Source organism: Peromyscus eremicus, chromosome 1 (genome assembly GCF_949786415.1).
Source record: "Peromyscus eremicus chromosome 1, PerEre_H2_v1, whole genome shotgun sequence".
Taxonomy (NCBI): Eukaryota; Metazoa; Chordata; class Mammalia; order Rodentia; family Cricetidae; genus Peromyscus; species Peromyscus eremicus.
In genome coordinates, this window is record NC_081416.1 from 35,448,380 (window position 1) to 35,469,418 (window position 21,039).

The 21,039-nt window shown below is 44.2% G+C and overlaps 1 protein-coding gene across 1 annotated transcript in view; it reads right to left on the reverse strand.

Moving 5' to 3' along the window:
- Smarca2 (SWI/SNF related, matrix associated, actin dependent regulator of chromatin, subfamily a, member 2) overlaps positions 1–21,039 on the reverse strand; it is a 172,882-nt gene that overhangs the window by 38,589 nt on the left and 113,254 nt on the right. Inside the window, 1 exon segment of the mRNA XM_059259437.1 lies at positions 19,270–19,488. Within this exon segment, the coding sequence (XP_059115420.1) occupies positions 19,270–19,488 (219 nt within the window).

A 21,039-nucleotide genomic window follows, 5' to 3' on the forward strand; every position in this document is an offset into this window, starting at 1 on the left:
TTTTGAGCAAGTGGGTTACTGGGAATTGAACACAGGACCCTGAAAGAGCAGCCAGTACTCTATTCCTTTCTTTTAATAAATACACCTTGACATTGTACACAGTTCTGAGTCTGCCTAAGAGGGTGAGCACATCCATTCTCCCATCTAAATAAAACATGCTTTAGCTCTGAATTCTTCCTGCAGACCAGAAGAAAACCCAGTCTCTGCTTAAGCAGAGCTTCCAGGGGCTGAACCCATCCTAGCTCCCCCTCTCCACTTGTCCCCAGAAAAACTCTGTGCTTCCAACACATGAGATCCCAGCCAAGAGGAATCTCATCTTTCCAAGCCTCCATGGGTTTCTGTGAGCCTAGGAGTCTACTCCAAATCCTTCTTTGCTATCTAAAGCATACACACCTCTCAAGGGCTAAAATATCATTATCTCACATGTGACCTGGACCCTCCTTCCACAATACTTTCATGACATAAGCAGTCTCATTAAGTTGGTTTAATTCTGGTTCTCGACAATTTATTTTGTTTTGAAATCCAGGCTGAGTCTCTTATCAGGAAAACCTTTTCTTTAAAAAAAAAAAATTGATTTATTTATATATTTTATGTATATTCGTGCTCTATTTGCATGTATGCCTGAATGACAGAAGGGGGCATCAGATCCCATTGTAGATGGTTGTGAGCCACCATGTGGTTACTGGAAATTGAACACAGGACCTTTGAAACCTTTGAAAGTGGTTAGTACTCCTAACCACTGAGCCATCTCCCCAGCCACGAAGAGAAACTTTTTAAAGAGTCGTTTTAATCAAATCAGCCTCCATCAGCACTAAGATTGATGCCTTGCTCACCACCTTGCTGAAATAAGAAGTCTTTGTTTACTCCTCTGCTTTTTGCAACAAGGGACTTTCCAAGAAGTCCAGGCTTCGGTGATTCATTCAAAGGGCGCCCAAAGCATGAGGAACGAAAACAAGCCAGATAAACTGGGCAAGAGAGGACCCAGGTGTTGTGGGATAATCTTGCTGTATGCTGTGAAGATGTGTCTCTGTTTAACCTCCTCTGCCTAAGGCACCTTCTGATTGGTTTAATAAAGAGCAGAATGGTCAATAGCTAGGCAGGAGAGGCTAAGTAGGACTTCCGGGGAGAGATAGGAACTCTGGGAAGAACCTGAGAGATGGGGATTTGCCAGCAAGATGCAGAGGAAGTTGGACATACAGTACTGAGGAGAGGTAACGAGCCATATGGCAGAATGTAGATTAATATAAACGGGTAAATTTACATTTTAAGAGCTAGTTGGGAACAAGCCTAAACCAAGGGCACACTTTCATACTTCATAAGAAGTCATTATTCGGGAGCCAGCAATCTAAAGAAAGACCCGTGTAGCAAGTTTTCTTGTCAGACTATCTTCAGACCACTAGCCTGCAAATAATGACGCAGAGACTTATTAATTATGAAAGCTTGGCCTTAGCTTAGGCTTTTCCCCAACTAGCTCTTTTTTTTTTTTGGTTTTTGTTTTTTGAGACAGGATTTCTTTGCGTAGTTTTGGTGCCTATCCTGGATCTCACTCTGTAGACCAGGCTGGCCTCGAACTCACAGAGATCTGCCTGCCTCTGCCTCCTGAGTGCTGGGATTAAAGGTGTGCGCCACTACCACCTGACCCCAACTAGCTCTTATAATTTAATTAACACTTATTTTTTTAAAAAAATCTACATTCTGCCATATGCCTTGGTTACCTCTTCTTAGTTCTAGCACATCCAACTTGCTCCAAGTCTGCTGACAAAATCACGTGCCTAGATTCCTCCTCCCAGTTTCTCTCTCTCTGCCCAGAAGTCCCCTAGTCTCTCCTGTCTAGCTATTGGCCATTTAGCTTTTTATCAAACCAATCAGAAGGCGCCTTTGGCAGACACATTTAGTGTAAACAAATATTTAGCAACAGACCTGTTACACCCATGGTTTTAGTCTGCCCTGCCACTGCCACTATCTATCTTGTTTGATTCTGGTTATTTTAACAGGCACTCATACAATCTTCCTGTCCTGTTTTAGCTTTAAGAGTTGAACAACATTTAAAAAAAAAATCCAGCCCAACAGGCAATGCTGAGAGGTAATGAAGCCCTCAGTTCAAAGGCAGAGTAGTGTCTGTGTCATGACTGAACAAGGCACAGCGGAGGGCAGGTAAAGGCTGAGCTCCCCAGAAACCAAACCATGGTGGAGACACTGACCTACAGGTATAAAAAGCCCAGAGTCCAGCTGCTTAGCAGAAAGAAATCTACACAGGAGAGTCTCTGTGACCGAGCTAACAGTCCGGAGAGGCCTCATATTCACCCAGGAGGCTCCCTTGATGCTCTCTAGGCTGGTACCGCCAAGGTTTTCACAACCACCTGTTTCCCATCTGCTTCAAGCTCTGCTTTTCCAACAGGAGGGCAGAACACATTGGCCAGGTGGTCATCAACAGGGGTGGGAACTGCTTTGCTTTTACAAAACTTAGATGTGCATTATCAAAATAGAAAAGCCAGCAGATTCATCACTGAACATTCGCTCAACAGATATACCTGTCATGAAGAAGAGGTAAAATCCTGAACCCTGCTCCAGGCCTGTGAGGTATGGGTCCTCATCTGAAAAACGGGAGAAATCATGTGGATTCCAAGTCTTCTGGTGATTAAATGGTGGCATGGATTTACAGCATCTAGCCTGGCACTGTCTGACACAGAGAAAGGTAGGCAGGAAAAGAACCCTGAGAATGGGCCTGATTGGACTCAAAAGCAGTCCTGTGGGCTGGGGGCGTGGCTCAGTGTTAGAGCACTTAACCCCCCCCACACACACACACACACACTGCACACACGCCTTTAATCCCAGCACTCTGAAGGCAGAAGCGGGTGGATCTCTGTGAGTTGAAGGAGAACTTGGTCTACATAGGGAGCCCCTGGACAGCCAAGACTACATAGAGAGACCCCATCCCAACAAACAAACAAGCAAAACAACAAAAGCTAAAAAAATATCTACGGGAATGAGTTTTGGTTAAGAATTTAGTCTTGGGGAGAATTGGGTATGTTTTGCCCACTTTCTAACACTTAGAAACAGACAAACAAGAACAAACTCACCAACTATATAACACAAGAGAAGCCAAAAGCATTTTGAAGGAAGGACAGACATCCTGTGAGACACCAAAGCCCTATTCAGGGGCAAGAAGAGAAGTCATTCTCCAGCATGGGAAGGCATGCCGCTACCTATCCTTCAGTGGCCCTGAATATAAAAGGTTGTCTGCTGGCACCAAGGGCCTGTAAAACAAGCTTTCTCCTGGTAAATGCCACCAACAGGATGAGGCTGGATGGGCACCTCAGGTGAAACTGACTGGGGCTACTGCCAAGTACAGATCCTCACGAGGTTGAGAACAACCCTGGATGCAATGCCACCCAAATGGCCTTTTAATAGGATTTTCCCTTGGCTCTTTCTCCAATGTACACAAAGGTCAGTGAGATTCTCTTCTTTCTTCCACTCTCCTGTATTCTACTCCTGCTGGTTTGTTTGGTTTTTAAAGACTGGGCCATGCTCAAGTCTCTTACATAAACAGCACAGTATTCATACATAACTAAGGCACACTCTCTCAGAGCCTAAAATCATCTCTAGGGTCAACCTACTCACTTATATCCTCTAATAGGATGCAAATGCTATGTAAATGATTGTTGTAACACGTTATTTAGGGAATAATGACAAATACCTATGTTCAATACAGAGACATTTAAAAAAAAGCATTTTGATCTGTGATTGCTTGATTCTGAGGATGCGGAATTCGTGAACATCAGGGTTGTCTGTACCATGACACTAAAGTACTGATTGTTTTGTGAATGCAAATGGATTTGATCTTGATAAGCCAGGGGACAACTTGATGTTTTTGATGAATACAATAGATCTACTTAACATCTTGTATATGCTCTACTAGGCAGTAGTGGGCATGGAATCAAAATGGTGGCTGGGTGGGCTGGACAATCCCGGTTCTTGGTCTGCATAGAAAAGATGAAGTTCCAACTCCCTGTAAGGAGTGGACTCTGTGGCAGCAGCTGCCCACTTCACCATGTTCTACCCTGTTGGCACCTTACCTATTATGGTTCATCGCAATACAGGATTGGTCTCACTTCTGCAAATGCCATGCATATTATAACCAGGATGTCTCTGAAGTCTACACAGGGTATCAGTTACTAAGTCCACAGTCACAACAGAGCACCCTTGTCAAACTCTACACGGTCAAGAAGAACAACAATAACCAAGAAACATCTCCGAGTCTTAGTCCCTGAAAACTGAGTCTCACAGGATTGGAGGTGGCCCAGGACAAGCCTGAATCATCCCTCCTGTGGTCACCAAAGGCAATGCTGAAAAATCACAAGGCAGGATAGAAGGGTTCTGTCTACCCTACCCCCATTTCATGACTCCAGTGTACAGACAGGGAAACTGAGTCACTAGGCAGTGAAGATCTATTTATCTATCACACAGTGATCGAGCTGTCTGGCCCACATTGCCCCACTATGCCATCAGAAGCCACAGCAGAGTAGAGGAAGAGACACTAGCAGTCTCCACAGGATCAATTTTTAAAACAGTCTTTGTAAAAAGATTCTACAAGGTTCAAATGCAAGATAATCTTTAAAAAAAAAAAGCCCCCCCAAAAAACAAACAAACAAACAAACCAAAAACAGTATCATACATATTAGGAATGTGATTTCTGTGACGGGCTCTGGGCAGCATGGTGACCTTCAGTATTATATTTCATCAGGGACAGCAGTACAAAAATCAAGCTTTGTCTAAAGCAAAATGTCATGGTCCTGTCTATGGATTTCCTTGATTCTGACAATTCATTCTCTAGTGGGAAAGAGGGAGGAAGCCATATAGAGAGCATCATGGTGTTATATTTCAAATCTTCACACTCATACGTGACGCTTGCAGGAAATAAAAAGAGGAGTATTCAGTTCACTTAGTACTCAGTGTTTTGAGTTTTAAGGTAGCTGAGATGAATCCAGCTTTTGCTGAGAAGGAGTTCAAGTCAGAAGGCAGCTAGTGGAGAATAGGATTTCTAGAATGTAGCTAGGCAGAAGCAATGACTGATTTACTTCATATGCATTTTTCAATAACTCCCATCCATGCTTTCTGAAAGGATATTGGAGCCTTCACATTTTTGAAAAGTGCAAGGGCACTTCTGTGTCAAAAGAAGGCATGGATCACTAGGATCTCATCGGAGAGACGCTGGCAATGCCTGTCTACCTTGACTTGCATTAGGAGAAAGAAAACACATCATTCTACTGGCTTTGCCAAAAGGATAAGGGCTGCAGCCAAACCTCCCCTCCTCACTGCCTGTGCCACGTCCACGGATTCACACATTTATTAAGTGCTTGCTATGAGGGTTGCTGCTGCTCCAGTTTGGGATACACCAGGCTGTCCCAGGAGCTCGGGACTGATGGGGGAGAACAGGAAGGTATCCTTTAGGCACAAGCACCATTCAGCAAGGGGGGGCAGGCGGGGGTCTCTGTGGAGTTCATCTGGACAAGGAGTGAAGACCTGGGAAGGAGGGTGTGGAGGACCAGAAGGACAGTCCTATGGACCAGCTGCTGAAGAGTGAGGGAGCAGAAGGCCATGGCCTTACAGATCACGTACGAGTATCTGGGTTCCATTCCCCAATGGCTAGCTACAGTGAGGTGTGGGGGATGCAGGTGGGGTGTTCAGAGTACATATTCTTTCTAGAAGGTTCCTTCTGAATCCTCTGGGCAACTTGAACAAAGAGAGAGTCTGAAGATGTCACAAGCTCCAGTCTTTATTACTTTGCACTCAAACTTCCGTTTCTTTTGTCAGCGAAAGTGTGGGCTGTATTTCTCCTTCCCTCAAGGCCAAACAGCGCTGACAGGTAACACACATCCAGCTGTTGCTGTTGGGAAGGCTGTAGTCTCCCAACAGCAGCAGGAAGACAAAACCAGACCTAAGAGACAGCAGCCCTTTCCTCCTCTACCAGTCTGAACTGCAGGCGGGGATACTTAGATACCATTCCCAGAGGGGTGACACTGACATGCTAGCATCATGCAGAATACATGTTGTTTAAAGCCTGCTCGTTTCCTGAACAGTTACAAACCTATCTGTTCATCCCTGCCAATTCTCGCTTGCTGTATGTATGCTTGAAGACCCACTCTTTACCAGCCCTTGCAGGTGGCTAACTCGCAATATCATCGCTAGGTGCACCTCTCAAGTCCGGCTCTTAATTGCATTAATAAATCTGGCCAGCTGTGACTGTGAGAGTTAACAACTTAACACACTGCCCACATCCAAATACATCTCCGGCTCAACGGAATCCAACTTCAGTATGTGATCGTTGTGAATCTGCTTTTATACAGTTCTTGTTCATTTGCTCATGGATGACAAAGCAGGAGGGGATCATTATTTAAAAAAAAAAAAAAATCACGATAAACAGCAAAGCAACCACAGCTTCCTGCGACTTTGGAGGTTTCCTCTAGACAATAAATGGAAAGGCTCCGCACATCATAGCTGCAGATGACCCACATCTTAGTTTGAGTCTGAATAACAAAGTACCAGGCAGGGATGGGGATGGGGCAGCCCGGGGAGCGGGGAGGGGTCACACTAACGTGATGGTATGTCAACCTGAGAGCACAGAGGAATGTTCACATGGCTGGCGATGACTATTTGGGAACACGTTTGTGTTTCTGAAATAAGCAATAAGCTTTTCCATCAGTAAAACCACCAATGTGACGCTCTCTACCCAATCTACTGAGGGCCATCGGAGAAAAAGAGGCAAGAGAAAACGAGGATTCTCTTTTCTGGCCATGCAATTCATCTTCTGCCCCTGGACACTGGGTACCGGATTGCTGATTCTCGGGCCTCTGGAGTCCAGGACTTACATCAGCAATGTTCCTACTCTGGTGCTCGGACTAAGCCACATCACTGGCTGTCCTGTGTCGTAGCTGATAGCCAGCACCTCACAGGAGTCTCAGCTTCCATAACCAAAAGCCGGCGCCTACACTCAACTGCTTTCTTAGTATTGCTCTGCTTTTTTCTTTTCTTTCTTTCTTTTTTTTTTTTTTTTTTTTTTTTTGAGACCACAAAATAAGAGCTTACAGACAGCATACATGTACTTTTCGCGGTTCTGCGGGCTTGAAGGCTGAGAACTGTCTGCAATACATGCAGGTTCTGGCTTCTGCCGTTTTCTGCAGGAAGGAAGCCAAATTTTCCTTGCCATCCTCACACTGGGGAAAGGTGTGTCAAAGACCACTTAACATAGGTAGGTATGGCAGGCCAGGGCCCACATGCTATGGCTGCTACACCCTCGTATTTTTTTCTGTAAGCATGGGCCAAGGAGAAACCGGAAGTAAAGATCATCACTGGCTGAGTCAGTATAGGGTGGCAAACAGTTGGGAGAAAACTAGATAGAGCTAGTTAACAGCTGGGTGAATGTAGGTTGGCTGGCTTGAGTTGGGTAAGTCTGTCGCCAGATGCTGTCTGTCACACCTTCATTAAGCAAACACGCCACTGCCATCCTGTTTCATCCCATCAGCGAGGAGGAGGAGGAGGAGGAGGAGGAGGAGGAGGAGGAGGAGGAAGAGTCCCTCACTCTAACCTTTCTCCTGTCACCCTAAACCTTGTCTTCAGGACACACAACAGAATTGTTCTATTACGTGTTAGGGCTTTCTCCGAAACATTTAAATATTTTTCTTACAAGCAAACTCTCCTATTTTAGGATCCTGTGTAACACACATTCAAACACAGACTACCTCTTCATGGACCATGTTATAAAAAAGAACCAAGAAAGCTCCCAGAGGTTCGAAGGGTACCGGGGTCATGAGGTGAAATCGAACCCTTGGCGGATCTCATGACTTATGTTCTCAGCTCCTCAGGGAAAGTGGCATTAAGTGGCAGCTCATCTCAGCCCATCCAAACACTTAGACACAGGGAAAATGGAGTCACCCTGCCCCAATTTACTCTCCCTACACAGTGCTGGCCCTAACCCTTACCAAGGATGAAGACTATTTATTGGTTTGTTTGGGTTATATGGAGATTTGTTTTTTTTTTTTTCATTTTGTTTTGTTTGAGACAAAGTCTTACTATGCTGCCTTGACTGGTCTGGAACTTGCTATATAGATGAGGCTGGCCTCAAACTCAGACATCTGCCTGTCTCTAAGGTGAAGACTTCAGTCATCTCACCTTATTCATTTTAAATAAATAAAAAAATTACAAGATTAAACATTAAATCTTGATTTCAAAAAATAGACACATTTCCATTTTTTTTTTCTCTACAGGAATAAATGGGATTTTTTTTTTCTCCATCTCAAGAGATTCTGAACTGACTGGGTCTCCTTTGTACCTGTAGGGCCAGGGCAATTTTCCACCGTTATTTTTGATGACTGAATTTGATTTGGGAGGTAAGTCCTGATTTCTAACAATAAAATTCAAGTCCAGAAATTCTAGACATTAAGGTTTAAAAAAATAATAATAAAATCAAGCCTTCCCCACAGTCTCTCCCGCCTCTCAACCTTCAGTATTTATTTTGGTCGGCCCTCTGAGGACTATTCCTTCTCCTGAACTTACCCTGCTGAACTCTTAACAAAAGGGAACGTGCTGGGGTCAAATTGCTGGTTCGAGCAATCTGGCCGGCAGATAGACAATAAAAGCTGTTGGAAGTTATTAAAATTCCTTGACTACTGTCAGATATTTCCCCCAAACAATTCATGACTCTTAGCGCCATTAATTAGTTCAGGACTTCCATCCTAAAGCAGAACCTGGAATGTGGTGAAGTCTAAATCTATTTTCTAGGGCCGTAGCTCTCCCTTGTGTATAAAAACGGAAATGCAGCTTGCTAGAAAATTCTGCCCCAGTAAATTGGATGACCTAATTTTAAAACTTAAATGGCATTTAAAAAAAAGTAAAAGGTCAATTCTTTTAAGTCTTGTATCTTAAAAACAAAATAAAGGAGATTATTTAAAGTAACAAACAAAAGTAGGGAAATCTTAAAAGTGTTATATATGTCTACATTATGCTTTAGATAAAGTATCCAGGAAATCTTACTAGCATAAGATAAAATATTTTTAGAGAAAAAAAAAATTGCATTTCCCAGAATCACAGATGTTCTCAGCCAAAATATAGCTAAGAGACTCCAGACTGTCTCTGATTTGGAGTGGATCATACTTCATCCAGCCCAAACAGAGATGTTATCTTGTTTCAAATACTTCCAGAGAGAAGAGTTCACAGCCTACCTCTTCATACCTGGGAGCTTTTATTACTTCTGATGTATTTCGGCAGAATTCCAAATATGTAATTTGAAATCCCCAACCTCTTAACTTTCTGTATGTTTTTGTTAAGTTTTGTTTTTTGTTTGTTTGAAGTTTTTTGAGACACAGTTTCTCTCTGTAGCCCTGTCCTGGAACTTGCTCTGTAGACCAGCAGCCTTGAACTCACAGAGACTCGCCTGCCTCGGCCTCCTGAGTGCTGGGATTGAAGGCATGCTTCACCACCCACCCTGCTTTGTGTATGTATTTTTTTCTGGTACTTTATGACTGAAATCTTCAGGGACATGTCCCACCTTCTCCCTGCTGGAGTCTGGAACCTTGGCAGCCTGTGTTCAGTGGCCAAGTATCTGTCCTGTCTGTGTTTGCATGCTGGCTGGCACCACAGGGCTTTTAAAATGCCAGAGTGAATTCCACGGAGAGGTTTACATCTGATGTACTGATTATGCTCCACTGTTATCTATCTGAAGAGTCCTTCATTTTCTTTCCTTTATACCAGGCTTGGGGAAAGAACGCTCTCAAAGACCTCTTCACGGGCAGCAGATGTGATCGTGGGGACCCCGCTCTGGGCACAAAAATCACAAGACACTCATACTCTCAACTGGTAGCAGATTTATCAAGAAAAAGGAAAGCTGTGGGTTCTCCTTTCCTCTTGAGAAGCTCCATTTGAAATTTCCTGGATCTGACAACACCTCTGTTACCAACTGGCCGCCATCGACATCATATTACAAAGTACTTATTGGAGTCTAACTACTCAGGGCATCATTACAAAACCAAGGGCATTTTCCTTCAGTGCCAGGAGCCTGTGTAGACAACTTCATCCATAGAGTTATAAAGACCCCACAGAAAACAGGCGATATACCCTGGGGAAGTGCACAGGTATACGAAGCAAGTTAAGTAGAACTTTTCTTTTTTTTCCCCCAATTTAATTTTTTATTGATTCTTTGTGGATTTCACACCAAAATTTTTAACCTCCCCCGCTCCTCCCTCACTCTACCCCCAAACCAAACCCAGGGCCTCACACTTGCTGGGCAAGCACTCTATTACTGAGATAAATCCCCAACCTGTTAAGTGGGACTTAAAAAATCAGTAAATTTATTTATTGATTTATTTAACATCTGGGTCACAGTTTTCCCTCCCTCCCCTCCCCGCAAGCCCCTTCTTTTCCCACTCTCCTAATTGACTCCTCCTCGGTTTCTGTTTAGGAAAGGACAGGTCTCCCAGGTATCAACAGAACACGGCTTATCAAGCTGCAGTAAGACTAAGCACCTCCCTGTGTATTAAGGCTTGTCAAGGTGACCCAGTACGAGTAGGGTCTCAAAAGCCTGTTAAAGAGTCGGAGACAGCTCCTGTTCCCACTGTTAAGAGTCCCACAAAAGAACCAAGCTATACAACTGTGATATATATGCAGACTGCCTAGGTCAGTCCCATGCAGACTCCATGGTTGTTGGTTCAGTCTCTATGAGCCCAGGTTAGTTGATTTTTAGTTTTCTTGTGGTGTCCTTGATCCCTCTGCTCCAACGATCTTTTCTCCTCTTCTGCAGGATTCTCCTAACTTCGCCTAATGTTTGGCTGTGGGTCTGAATCTGTTCCCATCAGTTGCTGGATGATGCCTCTCTGATGACAATTGGGCTAGGCACCAATCTAGTCACAGGAGAAGGCCAGTTCAGGCTACTGCTAGGAGTCTTAACTGGGGTCATCCTTGTAGATGCCTGGGAGATTCCCTTGTGCTAGAGTATGTGGGGGAATGGAGTGGGAGAGTACTGAAACAGACTACTGGAAAGGAAAGGGAGTGCATTTGGGGGTCAGATAAAAGGGACTTCTCAAGACCATATTTTCAAGACATCAAATCCACTGTGTGACAAAGGTATGCTTCCCAAAATTTGCTGTCTCCACCCAGCTGTAATTACATATTATACAGAACACATAATCTACATCACATTCCAATTATCTCCAAGTGCTGCGGGGCAAAAATCACTCAACTCAGCAATTAAACAAATTCCAGGTTATCACGAAGCGTTTTAAGGAAGGGAAGCGTTTTGAAGTTGGCAGAAAGACCAAAAGGGCAGGAAGAGCAGAGCAAAGCCTTCCAGAAATCACCGTTAGCTCACCCTTTAGCTTTGCAGTAACCTCAACTTGACCAAGTCCCTGTCCTCCAGAACAATGCCTGCATTACAATGCCAGACACATCTCAGGTGAAACACACATGGCTGAAGTCAAATGAAAAGCCCTGACCTATCCACTGCTTCACCACGAGTCTCTGCCAATACAGTAAACGGAATGCCTGCTCTCACACATAAGATACATACTGTTTTCAAGAAATTATCAAGACATCAATTATATCATGAGCACACATGGACACATGCAAGTTTACTGACTGATGCGGCACTGTTAACACCTTGAGTACACCCTGAGAAGCAACCAAATACTCACTGTTAGAATGTTTTTTAGTCACATTAATACACCATCCCCTGTGCAAGAAGGAGATCCATTGTCTTACAAAACAATGAGGATAAGGTCAGTGCACAGAGGCAAATAATGCCTTTGCTTTGCAAACCAGCAAGCATACACATACTGAGCCCATCAGTATACACTAACGCCAACCAGGCTTCTCCAGGAGGGAGAAGCTGTTAGCCATTGGGTGAGGCAGGCCTTTCCAAGGGCTGTGAAATAGCTAGTATGGGCTGCTGGCCTTTGGAAAGACATGCCTTTAAAGTAGTATTGCTTTTTTACTTCAGCAAAGACTGATACTGTCTTAATGTAAATGTTTCCTATATGGGGACATGTATGGTCCACAGCTGATGGGGAATTTGGAACCTTTGAGACAGAGAGCCTAGTTGGCTGATGTAGGTTGCCAGAGCCTCAGGCTTCAAGGCTATCCCATCTCTGCTCTGCTGGAGCTCTCTGCTTCTGGACTGTCATGGGATGCGACCTGTGGCAAGCCCAGCTGTTGCAGCTAAACTCAACCTAGCAGTAGTATCCTCCACCAGGATGGACCATACCTCCTGAACTCTGATCCTGAATAAACCTCTCCTCCCTTAGGCTGCTTCTGTCAGGTGTTTTCATCATCATCATCATCATCATCATCATCATCACCACCATCATCATCATCATCATCATCACCATCATCATCACTATCATCATCATCATCAACAACAACAAAACAGTTAATATAGGTTCTTCGAGAATCTTAGAAGGAGACAGCCCAAACCATCAAGTCATTTAATTTAGGTGACCTGGGGAAAAGTGTGCTTAGAATAACACTGAATTGTCTATTTGTATGCATCATCTTTTCTTTTAAACATGTGGTGATGACCCTGAACTGAACATGTTCTAGAATGTGCCCACCACCTTTCTTTTATTTGAACATGTAAATGACCTCAAACCTAGCATGCTCAGAAGTGAATAGATTTCCCCAGTCAAAGCCACTGCTTTCTTTGTTCCGAAGGTTCTACTTTGAAAATTAACCCCAGTAGAGTCCTCAATAGTGCAGTACTAAGCCCCTCCCCACTCCTTTGTCTCTTGGTTCATTTAGGCTCATCAAGAAGCAAACCCTTTGTGTTCCATCACAGAATTTCTTCAGTTCCAAAGGCCTACCCCAATCCATAGATGGCAGGGTAGGTGGGGACTACTCAGAATGGCACTAGAGACCCAGCATGGAGCACTCTCCCAGGAAGTTGCTGTACGAGAGGAAGGTAAGACGGAGAGCCTCCTTCCACGAGAGAGGCGGAGGTCAGGTGTAGTGGGTATCTGTTCCACCTATATGACCTTGAAGTACCAGCCCCTAGGGCATGGCCTTGGGGCTAGCTTAAGAGTCAGGCCTGAAGACAGTGCCACCTGCTGGATATTCTTGCTCAATTACCTCTAGGTTTCAAGCATGGAGCATCTACATCCTTGGCATTTCCCAAGTGACAGGAGTATCTTTACCTTGCGACTTCTGGGGAGCTTTGGTTAGGGTTGGTCACAGAAGATCAATAACATGACTAGAGTGTTGGAACCTTGGCTTATATGTTAGCTGGTTTCTTGGTGCTGGGACACATAACAGAACGTTTAAAGGAAGAAAGGCTTACTCTGGCTCACAATGTCAAAGAGTTCAGATCATGGTTACTTGGCTGTTGTTTCTGGGCCAGTAATCTGGTGGAAGGGTGTGGTGCAACATAGTTGCTTGCCTCATGGCAACCAGGAAGCAGAGGGTGAGACAGAAGGATACTGAGGACAAGGCATGCCTTGTTGACCATCTTTCCTCTCGTTAGACCTTAGGTACCACCAGCTCCCAATAATGCCGTTTTATGAACCCATCAGTGGATTAATACACACTGGTGAAACAAAAGACCTCATGTTACAATGGCCTCTCAATGGATGGCTCCACCAGCTGGGGACTAAGTCTTCAGTACACAGGCTTTTGGAGGGACATATCACACTCGAACCATAACATTCAGCCTGATCTCCAGAGAGGCCAAAGAGCTTGGAGACTGAAGTCAGTCTATTGGCCAATGGTTTCATCAATCACGTCCACTTAATGAAGCTCTAATATACACTGTGATGGCTATTCTTGGCTGTCAATTTGACTGTATCTGGAATGAATTACAATCCAGAAATGGAGGGCACACTTGTGATCCAGATCTTGAGGCAAGAAGACAACATGCCTTTCATCCGGACCTTGAGGCTGAAAGGCACACATTTAATCTGGGCCACACCTTCTGCTAAAAGCCTATATAGGGACAATGGAAGAAGGAAAGGTTCCTTCTTCGCCTGCTTGCCCTCACCTTGTCAGCACATCCATTCCTTCACTGGCCTTGGAGCCTACTTCTTCAGGATTCCAGCACATATAGAATACCAGCTAAGACTGAGCAGCTACTAGATTCTTGGACTTTCCATTCACAACTAGCCATTGCTGGACTGAAGCCTGTAAGTCAGTCCAATCAATCTCTCTCTCTCTCTCTCTCTCTATATATATATATATATATATATAGAGAGAGAGAGAGAGAGAGATTCATACCATAATAGCATAAGTTCTATGACTCTAGAGAACCCTGATTAATAAACACACCCTGACGACTGAAGGTCCGTGGACTTCCTGTTTGAAGTACCCACTGACGTGGTGGGAGACTGAGGCACCTTAAATATACATGTAAAGGTGAGGAAAATCTGCCTGTCTTCATTTGGTTCACATACATCATCATGAAACTAGAGCTGCAGGCGTATTTTCCCCAGTTCTGCAAGCTACTCTAGTAAACAAAGAATCCGAAGAGCTCATGGAAGCCTCTAAGCCAATCAGGAGAAGGCATGGGGCCCTTGGGCCTCCCAAAGTGTGGCTGGTACCTGAAGTTACAGGCAATCTTACTGGGGATTGTACCCCTGGATCTTGTAGAGTCCGAGGCAGCACTGAACTGCTGTTGGGGCTGACATGAAATATTGTCCCTTCAGAGTCAAAACTTGAGGTAGGGGCTGTAGAGACTGCTTAGTGGCTAAGGGTGCTTGCTGTATAATCATGAGAACCAGAGTTCATATGTTGGTACCTGTGTCACAAACTGGTCATCTCTATGATGTAATTCTAGTTCCATGGGATCTGATACCCTTTTCTAGCCTCCACGTGTACATATGGATACCCATCCACACATATGTGTGCACATACACTCACACAAACACACTTAAGTAGATGAAAATAAGTCTTCAGAAGACGACAAAATCCCTCAAGGTATTGCAGGTGGAAAGGCATGCTCAGAGTTATGTTCCCCAGGAAGCTAATGTGGCTTGACCTTTAGCTTCTTCTAGGACAATCTCTCACTATGTCTTTCATATGGCCATACACTAATACAAAAATCTGTAAATGTCAGACATTCCATACCGTTTGTTTTTAAAAAGCTCCTGGGCCTGCCCAATCAACAGAGCCTAAAAATTGGAGGCTTCACAACCCCTCCGTGGTAACCTGGCAACCATTAAGGAAGGGGCCAGTTTCGATGCGTCCCACATATTCCAACACGGTGTCCAAGAAGCAGCCAAGACACAAAAGAGATTGAGACTAAAGAAACCAGAGACTTAATGAAATATCAGAACATAGAACAGCTTCTGGCTGAAGCTGGTGGGCCAGGACCCCAGACGTCAGGAGTACCAGTCATCAAAGTCTCCAGGAGCATCAAAAGGGACCAGGTGTACATCCAGACCTCTGGGGATAACAGTAGCCCATCAGCCTTGTACCAACTCTCACAGAGACTCATGGGTGGGAAGAACCAAGATGCATGCCACCAAGGTCATTCTTAAACAGCAGAGGCCGTCTTGGGAAGGATGATATGATGGATGACCCCAGGTTGGCCCACTGGGTAAGGGGATATTATATGGACCACTACCAAAGATGAAGTTAATCCAAGACCCACTGACAGCATTTACGTTTCAAAGGAAATGGATTTTAAATCTACTTAAAATACTTTATTTAAAAAAAAATTGTGTTTGAAATTGTGATCCTCCTCATTTAAAACATTATGAATCAAGAAAAAAAAAAATTTAAATCCTCCAACTAAACCAACTCTCTCCAGGATTCTGTGGGAATTTTTGGCATATTCCAATTATAGAATAAAACCTGTTTGTGATGAAACTCTATTTGTCGGGAAAGCAGTAATATCGTTTACATTTATCCGAGTATGCTGAGGTGGAGACTGCTAGGTGTTCATCAACACTTTGCTCTGCTCTCCAGGGCTCACAGCCGCAAATGTTCCTCTGTTCTGTAGACAGCTGGGGTGGCCACATGAAGGAGGCCCACACAACAGGAGGTAAGTGGAAGTGTGTGGAACAGGTGAGGCACAACCACCAGTTCCTACACCCCGGTATCACGCCATTTCCCTCTCTTTCTGCTCAGGTGGACAGAGGCTGCCCAAGCGAACAGGGGCTCCAAAAACCCGGCTACCTGAAGAATGTCATGGAGAACAAAGGTCCTCCCCCAGGAACCATCTGCACGGATGTTTTATGCCTGAGAAATGACCCCAACTTATGTTTTGGGATAGGTTTCCAGATTGGTGTATTTAGGTTGCTTCTGCTATGGTAGGGGCTAGAACCTGGATCTAAACTCTACCCTATAGTCTGTTTCACTGTGGCAACCAGTGGCACTTAATAGCTGCACATGGAAGTCCTAAATTCTAACGAGGTATCGCTCCAGATCCAGCTTACCAACCAGCCAGGAAGTCGGACAATGACTGAGGATGCTGGGAAACTAGGATGGTGCTGTGACAGACGGCAAAGGGATGTGAAAGCACGCTGGGGTGTGCAATTAGTGTTTATCTTCTGAAACAACCAATGAACTGAGCCTTGAAGGATAAGTTAAGTTCAAAAGAGCAGGACTGGGAAGTTCATGCCAGACTAAACCTGAGTCCTCTAACATTTCACCCATGGAGCTGTGATGTAAAGACAGAAAACACATTGTTCTGTTCTTTCCAGGGCAAAGAATCAAGGTCAGGGAGGAACCACAGGGAAAGAAAATTCTGTCCAAAAAGAGGAAGAGCCAGTCATCAAGGCTGACCTTGAACTTCAGGGGCTCTGAAGACAACAAGACAGTGTGCTGTCTTTGAGGGCCAGCCAGCCTCTTGGCATGGGCACTAGAGTGTGGACTGAGCACGGGATGGTTGCAGCTCTATCCAGCCATCTTCTGACTCTGGGATTCTACGCACCTTCCAGGCCTTAGCTGAGCTGGCCTTCTACAATGTTGCCAGGAAAAAGAATGATTTCAGCCTTGTTGGAGCATATCTTACTCTGTAATGCCTGCCAGTCTCCCTCTCAAGGCTGCATTGGCTGTGAGGACTCAACATGGCAATCACCAGCAATACAGAACATCTCTCCACACCCAGGCCCCTAAGAAACCCCTCAATTTCATTTGATAACAGCAAAGACTTACAAGCCTTGTATTAAACAGGATTGCTCCTGGGTCAATAACGACATCAAATGACACTCAGTATCCATTTTTTCCCAAGGGTTTGGGTCAAGGGGTCAGGTGTCTTTACTTAACAGCAAGTAGACCATACAGAATAGGAAATAACAGTTTTCAAAAGGACTGCCCAAAAGGTACATTCCACTACAGCTGTACTGAGAACAGCTTCAGTCCTCTTGGATGACTGGACACACTGTGAGGTACCTTAGGGATAAAAGCCATAAATATCAGTTTCCTCTGAGGAATTAGTTCCTTAGGACAGCCTAGTTTTCTGTTTTGAACTGTGCCTGTGGTGGATAAAACAGGAGTCTGCTGCACACACTAAGAACGCCCTCCAAGCACCACTGGGAAGCCAGTAACTTTCACTTTCCTAAGACTATAGTTCATTTCCACAATCGCTCACTAAGTTGCTTTCCATGTGGGGTACTAAGGGATAGAGTAAATGATGAGATGCTATGCTAACACGAAGGCTTCCCAAGATTAATGCTGCCATTCTTCTTAAGAGTAACTCACTATGATTATAAAACAAAAGATAAGTTCGGTTATTATCTTGACCAATAAACAGGGCTATCTTGCCTATCACATCTGGGGATTACTCATATCAAAAAGAATTGATTTTAAAAGGTGGGTCTAGACTATGATTCTTTCATCTCCTGTAATAACATTCCAGGTGACTAATATATTGCTTAAATAAAGAGAAAGGAAATCCAATTTTCCCAAGCTCAGAAATGAATATTAAACAAAACCTTACATTGTAGGATGAGTCTTAATTATACAACTTCAACCTTAACATCCAAACAAAAGGAATTCATAGAGCTGTATTCTGAGGATACCCTAATCCTTGACTGGGTCCACACATAAGTTACATTTTATATGCAATTGTTCAACCATAAACATGAGTGATGCCTTCTTAGTTCATGTTGTAGAATCCCACAGACACCATCTTTTCGAAACTCAGGTCACATCCCTGTCATAACGCAACACCCCTAGAGAATCGTCCCTCAAGTGGTACCAAGACCATCTTCCTCAGAGAGCCAATCTCAAAACCCTTCCTAGTTCCTCTCCCCCCTCTTAGGACCCAGGCCTTGAAATCCTTGGCTCACAAAGCCTGGGAATTATATCCCCTCTGAGAAAATGGATGGTGCCCAACTCTGGCTTCTGTTCAGTTTGGTTTTTACCCAAATGTGCATACTATTTCCAGTGCTTGCTTGCTGGCCCTGTCTGGAAAGCATGTCCCAGGCTGTTCTGCCTGTTAGGTACTAAGTCTGCTCAAAAGAATGGAAAGGACAGCTAAACCGCTGAATGAAAAAACTCCACTGGCCATGACATTGCCACACATGGCTGCCATGACCATGGTGATATTTCTGGGGTCTCAAAGGAACATTGTGCGATTTTAGTCCCCAGTCAAAATGAGAAATTAACACTTTCTGAAGAGAAAAAAAAAAAATCTTCACAAACTTCAGAATAACATTTTTCCCCCTAACCATCATTGATTCTCGTCCAGGTATCATTGGTGTTTAACATAGATAAATCAAGCCAGGCCGATATTGCACATGCAAACACATCAGGTAGCCACTGAATTATCACCCACACTCTCTGGTCTTCACCTTCTTCATCAAAACCAAATTGTACAAAGGACCTTCCATATCTAAATGTGCGGCAACCATGAAATCACAGAGCTAGAAAACAATGTCACCCCTGAACTCTCTCATGTGCAGGCCATGCAGAAATAAATCCACGATTAAAGACCATGAAATAAGGGGAACAATTAAAAAGATCTCTAAGGCCTCCTCGTCCATTTTGAGAAAGTGAGGCATGGCCAGACAATTGACCGTAAAACATTAATGTGTCTCACAGCCCTAGTAATCCTTACTTCATAAGGCCAATTCTCCTCTAGCAAAAAAAAAAAAACAAAAAAAAAAAACAAAAAAAAAAACGCTCCACTCTATTTTTTCCCCAAGCATCGCCTGGAAACACAGAGTGACCATGACCTTCAATGTTCAGGAGCCCAGGCCCTGCCACCAGCACGTCTGCCACAGCAAAGAATTCCAGCCAAGTCACAGAGAACACTCCAGCCACCGAGTGAGTTGAAAAAGCCACACCTACCCGGAGCCACTGCTTCTCGGTGAGGGCGTCACTGTAGTCCACATCCCGGCGCTGGCGAGAACCCCTACCAAATATCTTCTCCTCCTCTTCTTCACAGGTGAGCCTTTCCACTTCGGCGTCATCCTTAATAATCCAGGAGGGCAGCTCATCCTCCTCCATCAGGCGAGGCTTACGCTTTGGATTTCTGGCATCCTCCCTCCTCCGGTCCATGTCCATGCGCTGGGGACAGGGATAACAGTGTCACCAGAGGGAAGAGGACTCTGTGGGACAGAACTTAACAATCTCAGAAGTTGTCTTCCACTGCAGACGTGTCCCTTTCTGTCCCTTTTATCCTAGCTGGCTTGTTCTAGTTCATCCTTAAAGCACAGTGTCAACACGAGTGATTTCAACGTGTCAAATCTCCTTCTACCTCTATACCCATCGTTTGAATTTATTTTTACATTAAAGAAAATACCCTCTTCTTAGCCTATCTTCTTAGCCTATGTGTGCGCGTAAAACTCCACCTTAAGTAACAGTGAGAAAATTCAAAAGGAGAATGAATGCATTTTAAAAATGTGAGCCCCGGGCCCATAGGATGCCTCTGAGTGAAGGTGCTTGCTGCCAAGCCTGACGACCCGAGTCCCGTCTCTGAGACCTACATGACATGACAGAAGGAAAGAATTCATTCAGCAAGTTGTCCTTTGACTTCCACACATGTGCTGTGGCATGCACATGCTACATGCAAGATAAATATATGGGGAAACAAATATATAATTTATTTCTCCCCCAAAACAAGTGAATTCTTTGAGCATATATATATAATATATATATATATATATATATTATATATATATGTCTAATAAGGATATTAACCTTGAGCAATAAGATTTGCGATTTTAATTGAACAGGGAAAAAACATTTAGGGGGAGGGTATCAGTGACCCAGGTACCTCCCATCGTTACATGTTGAGGGGACATGGATTTTTACACTGGTCAGCTGTCACCAATACATCAACTTCTCAGTACACAGTGCAGGGTAGGAAAGGAACATACTCTTCAATTCTTTACTTTTTGAAAGTTCAGCTCTTAGGAAAATACAACAGACATCACCTCAAAGTCAGCCTCTTCTCAGCTGGCCAAGATACATGTGAAACAGCTTCCCTTGGTGGCCTTCAGAAGCCTGTGCCTTCACCTCTCACTTCCTCCTTAGAAATCCAGCCTCACTCTAAGTAAAGGACGCCCCTCCCCCATGGCTTTAGCAGAACAATCTGGTATGTGTCAAGGAACTACACAGCACTTTCCTTCTCTATACACTAGTTACATATATACAGACCATCCGCACAATGAAATAAGTCACTAATCATTCATTATTTACCTGCTCCCTCTTCCTCTGGTTCTACCAGATGGAAACAAGGCAATAAAACATTTTTTTTCCCTTAAAAGCTGAAACTGATAGAATGTGAAGGAAATATGTGCTACTTGAACCCAAATGTGACTTAAAAATTAAGGGTCAAAGCTCCTTAAACTATGCTTTAACATTTCTGGAAATCATTCTGTCTGCAGGACAGGATAAGCTTGGGGCATGGGGGCATCCCATTGGTGGATAAATGTGGCTGCTCTGCTCGCTCTTGCTATACTTAGCTTGCGATGCTAGACTTAATCCAGCCATCTAATGCCTGGCTCAGAAACAGATGGAAGCTTGGCAACGAGTGACGGGAGGCTTTCTTTAAGGCAGGACCCAGCCAGAGGTCGCATGAGGCAACCTCCTAATAGCTATCAGATAACTAGTAAG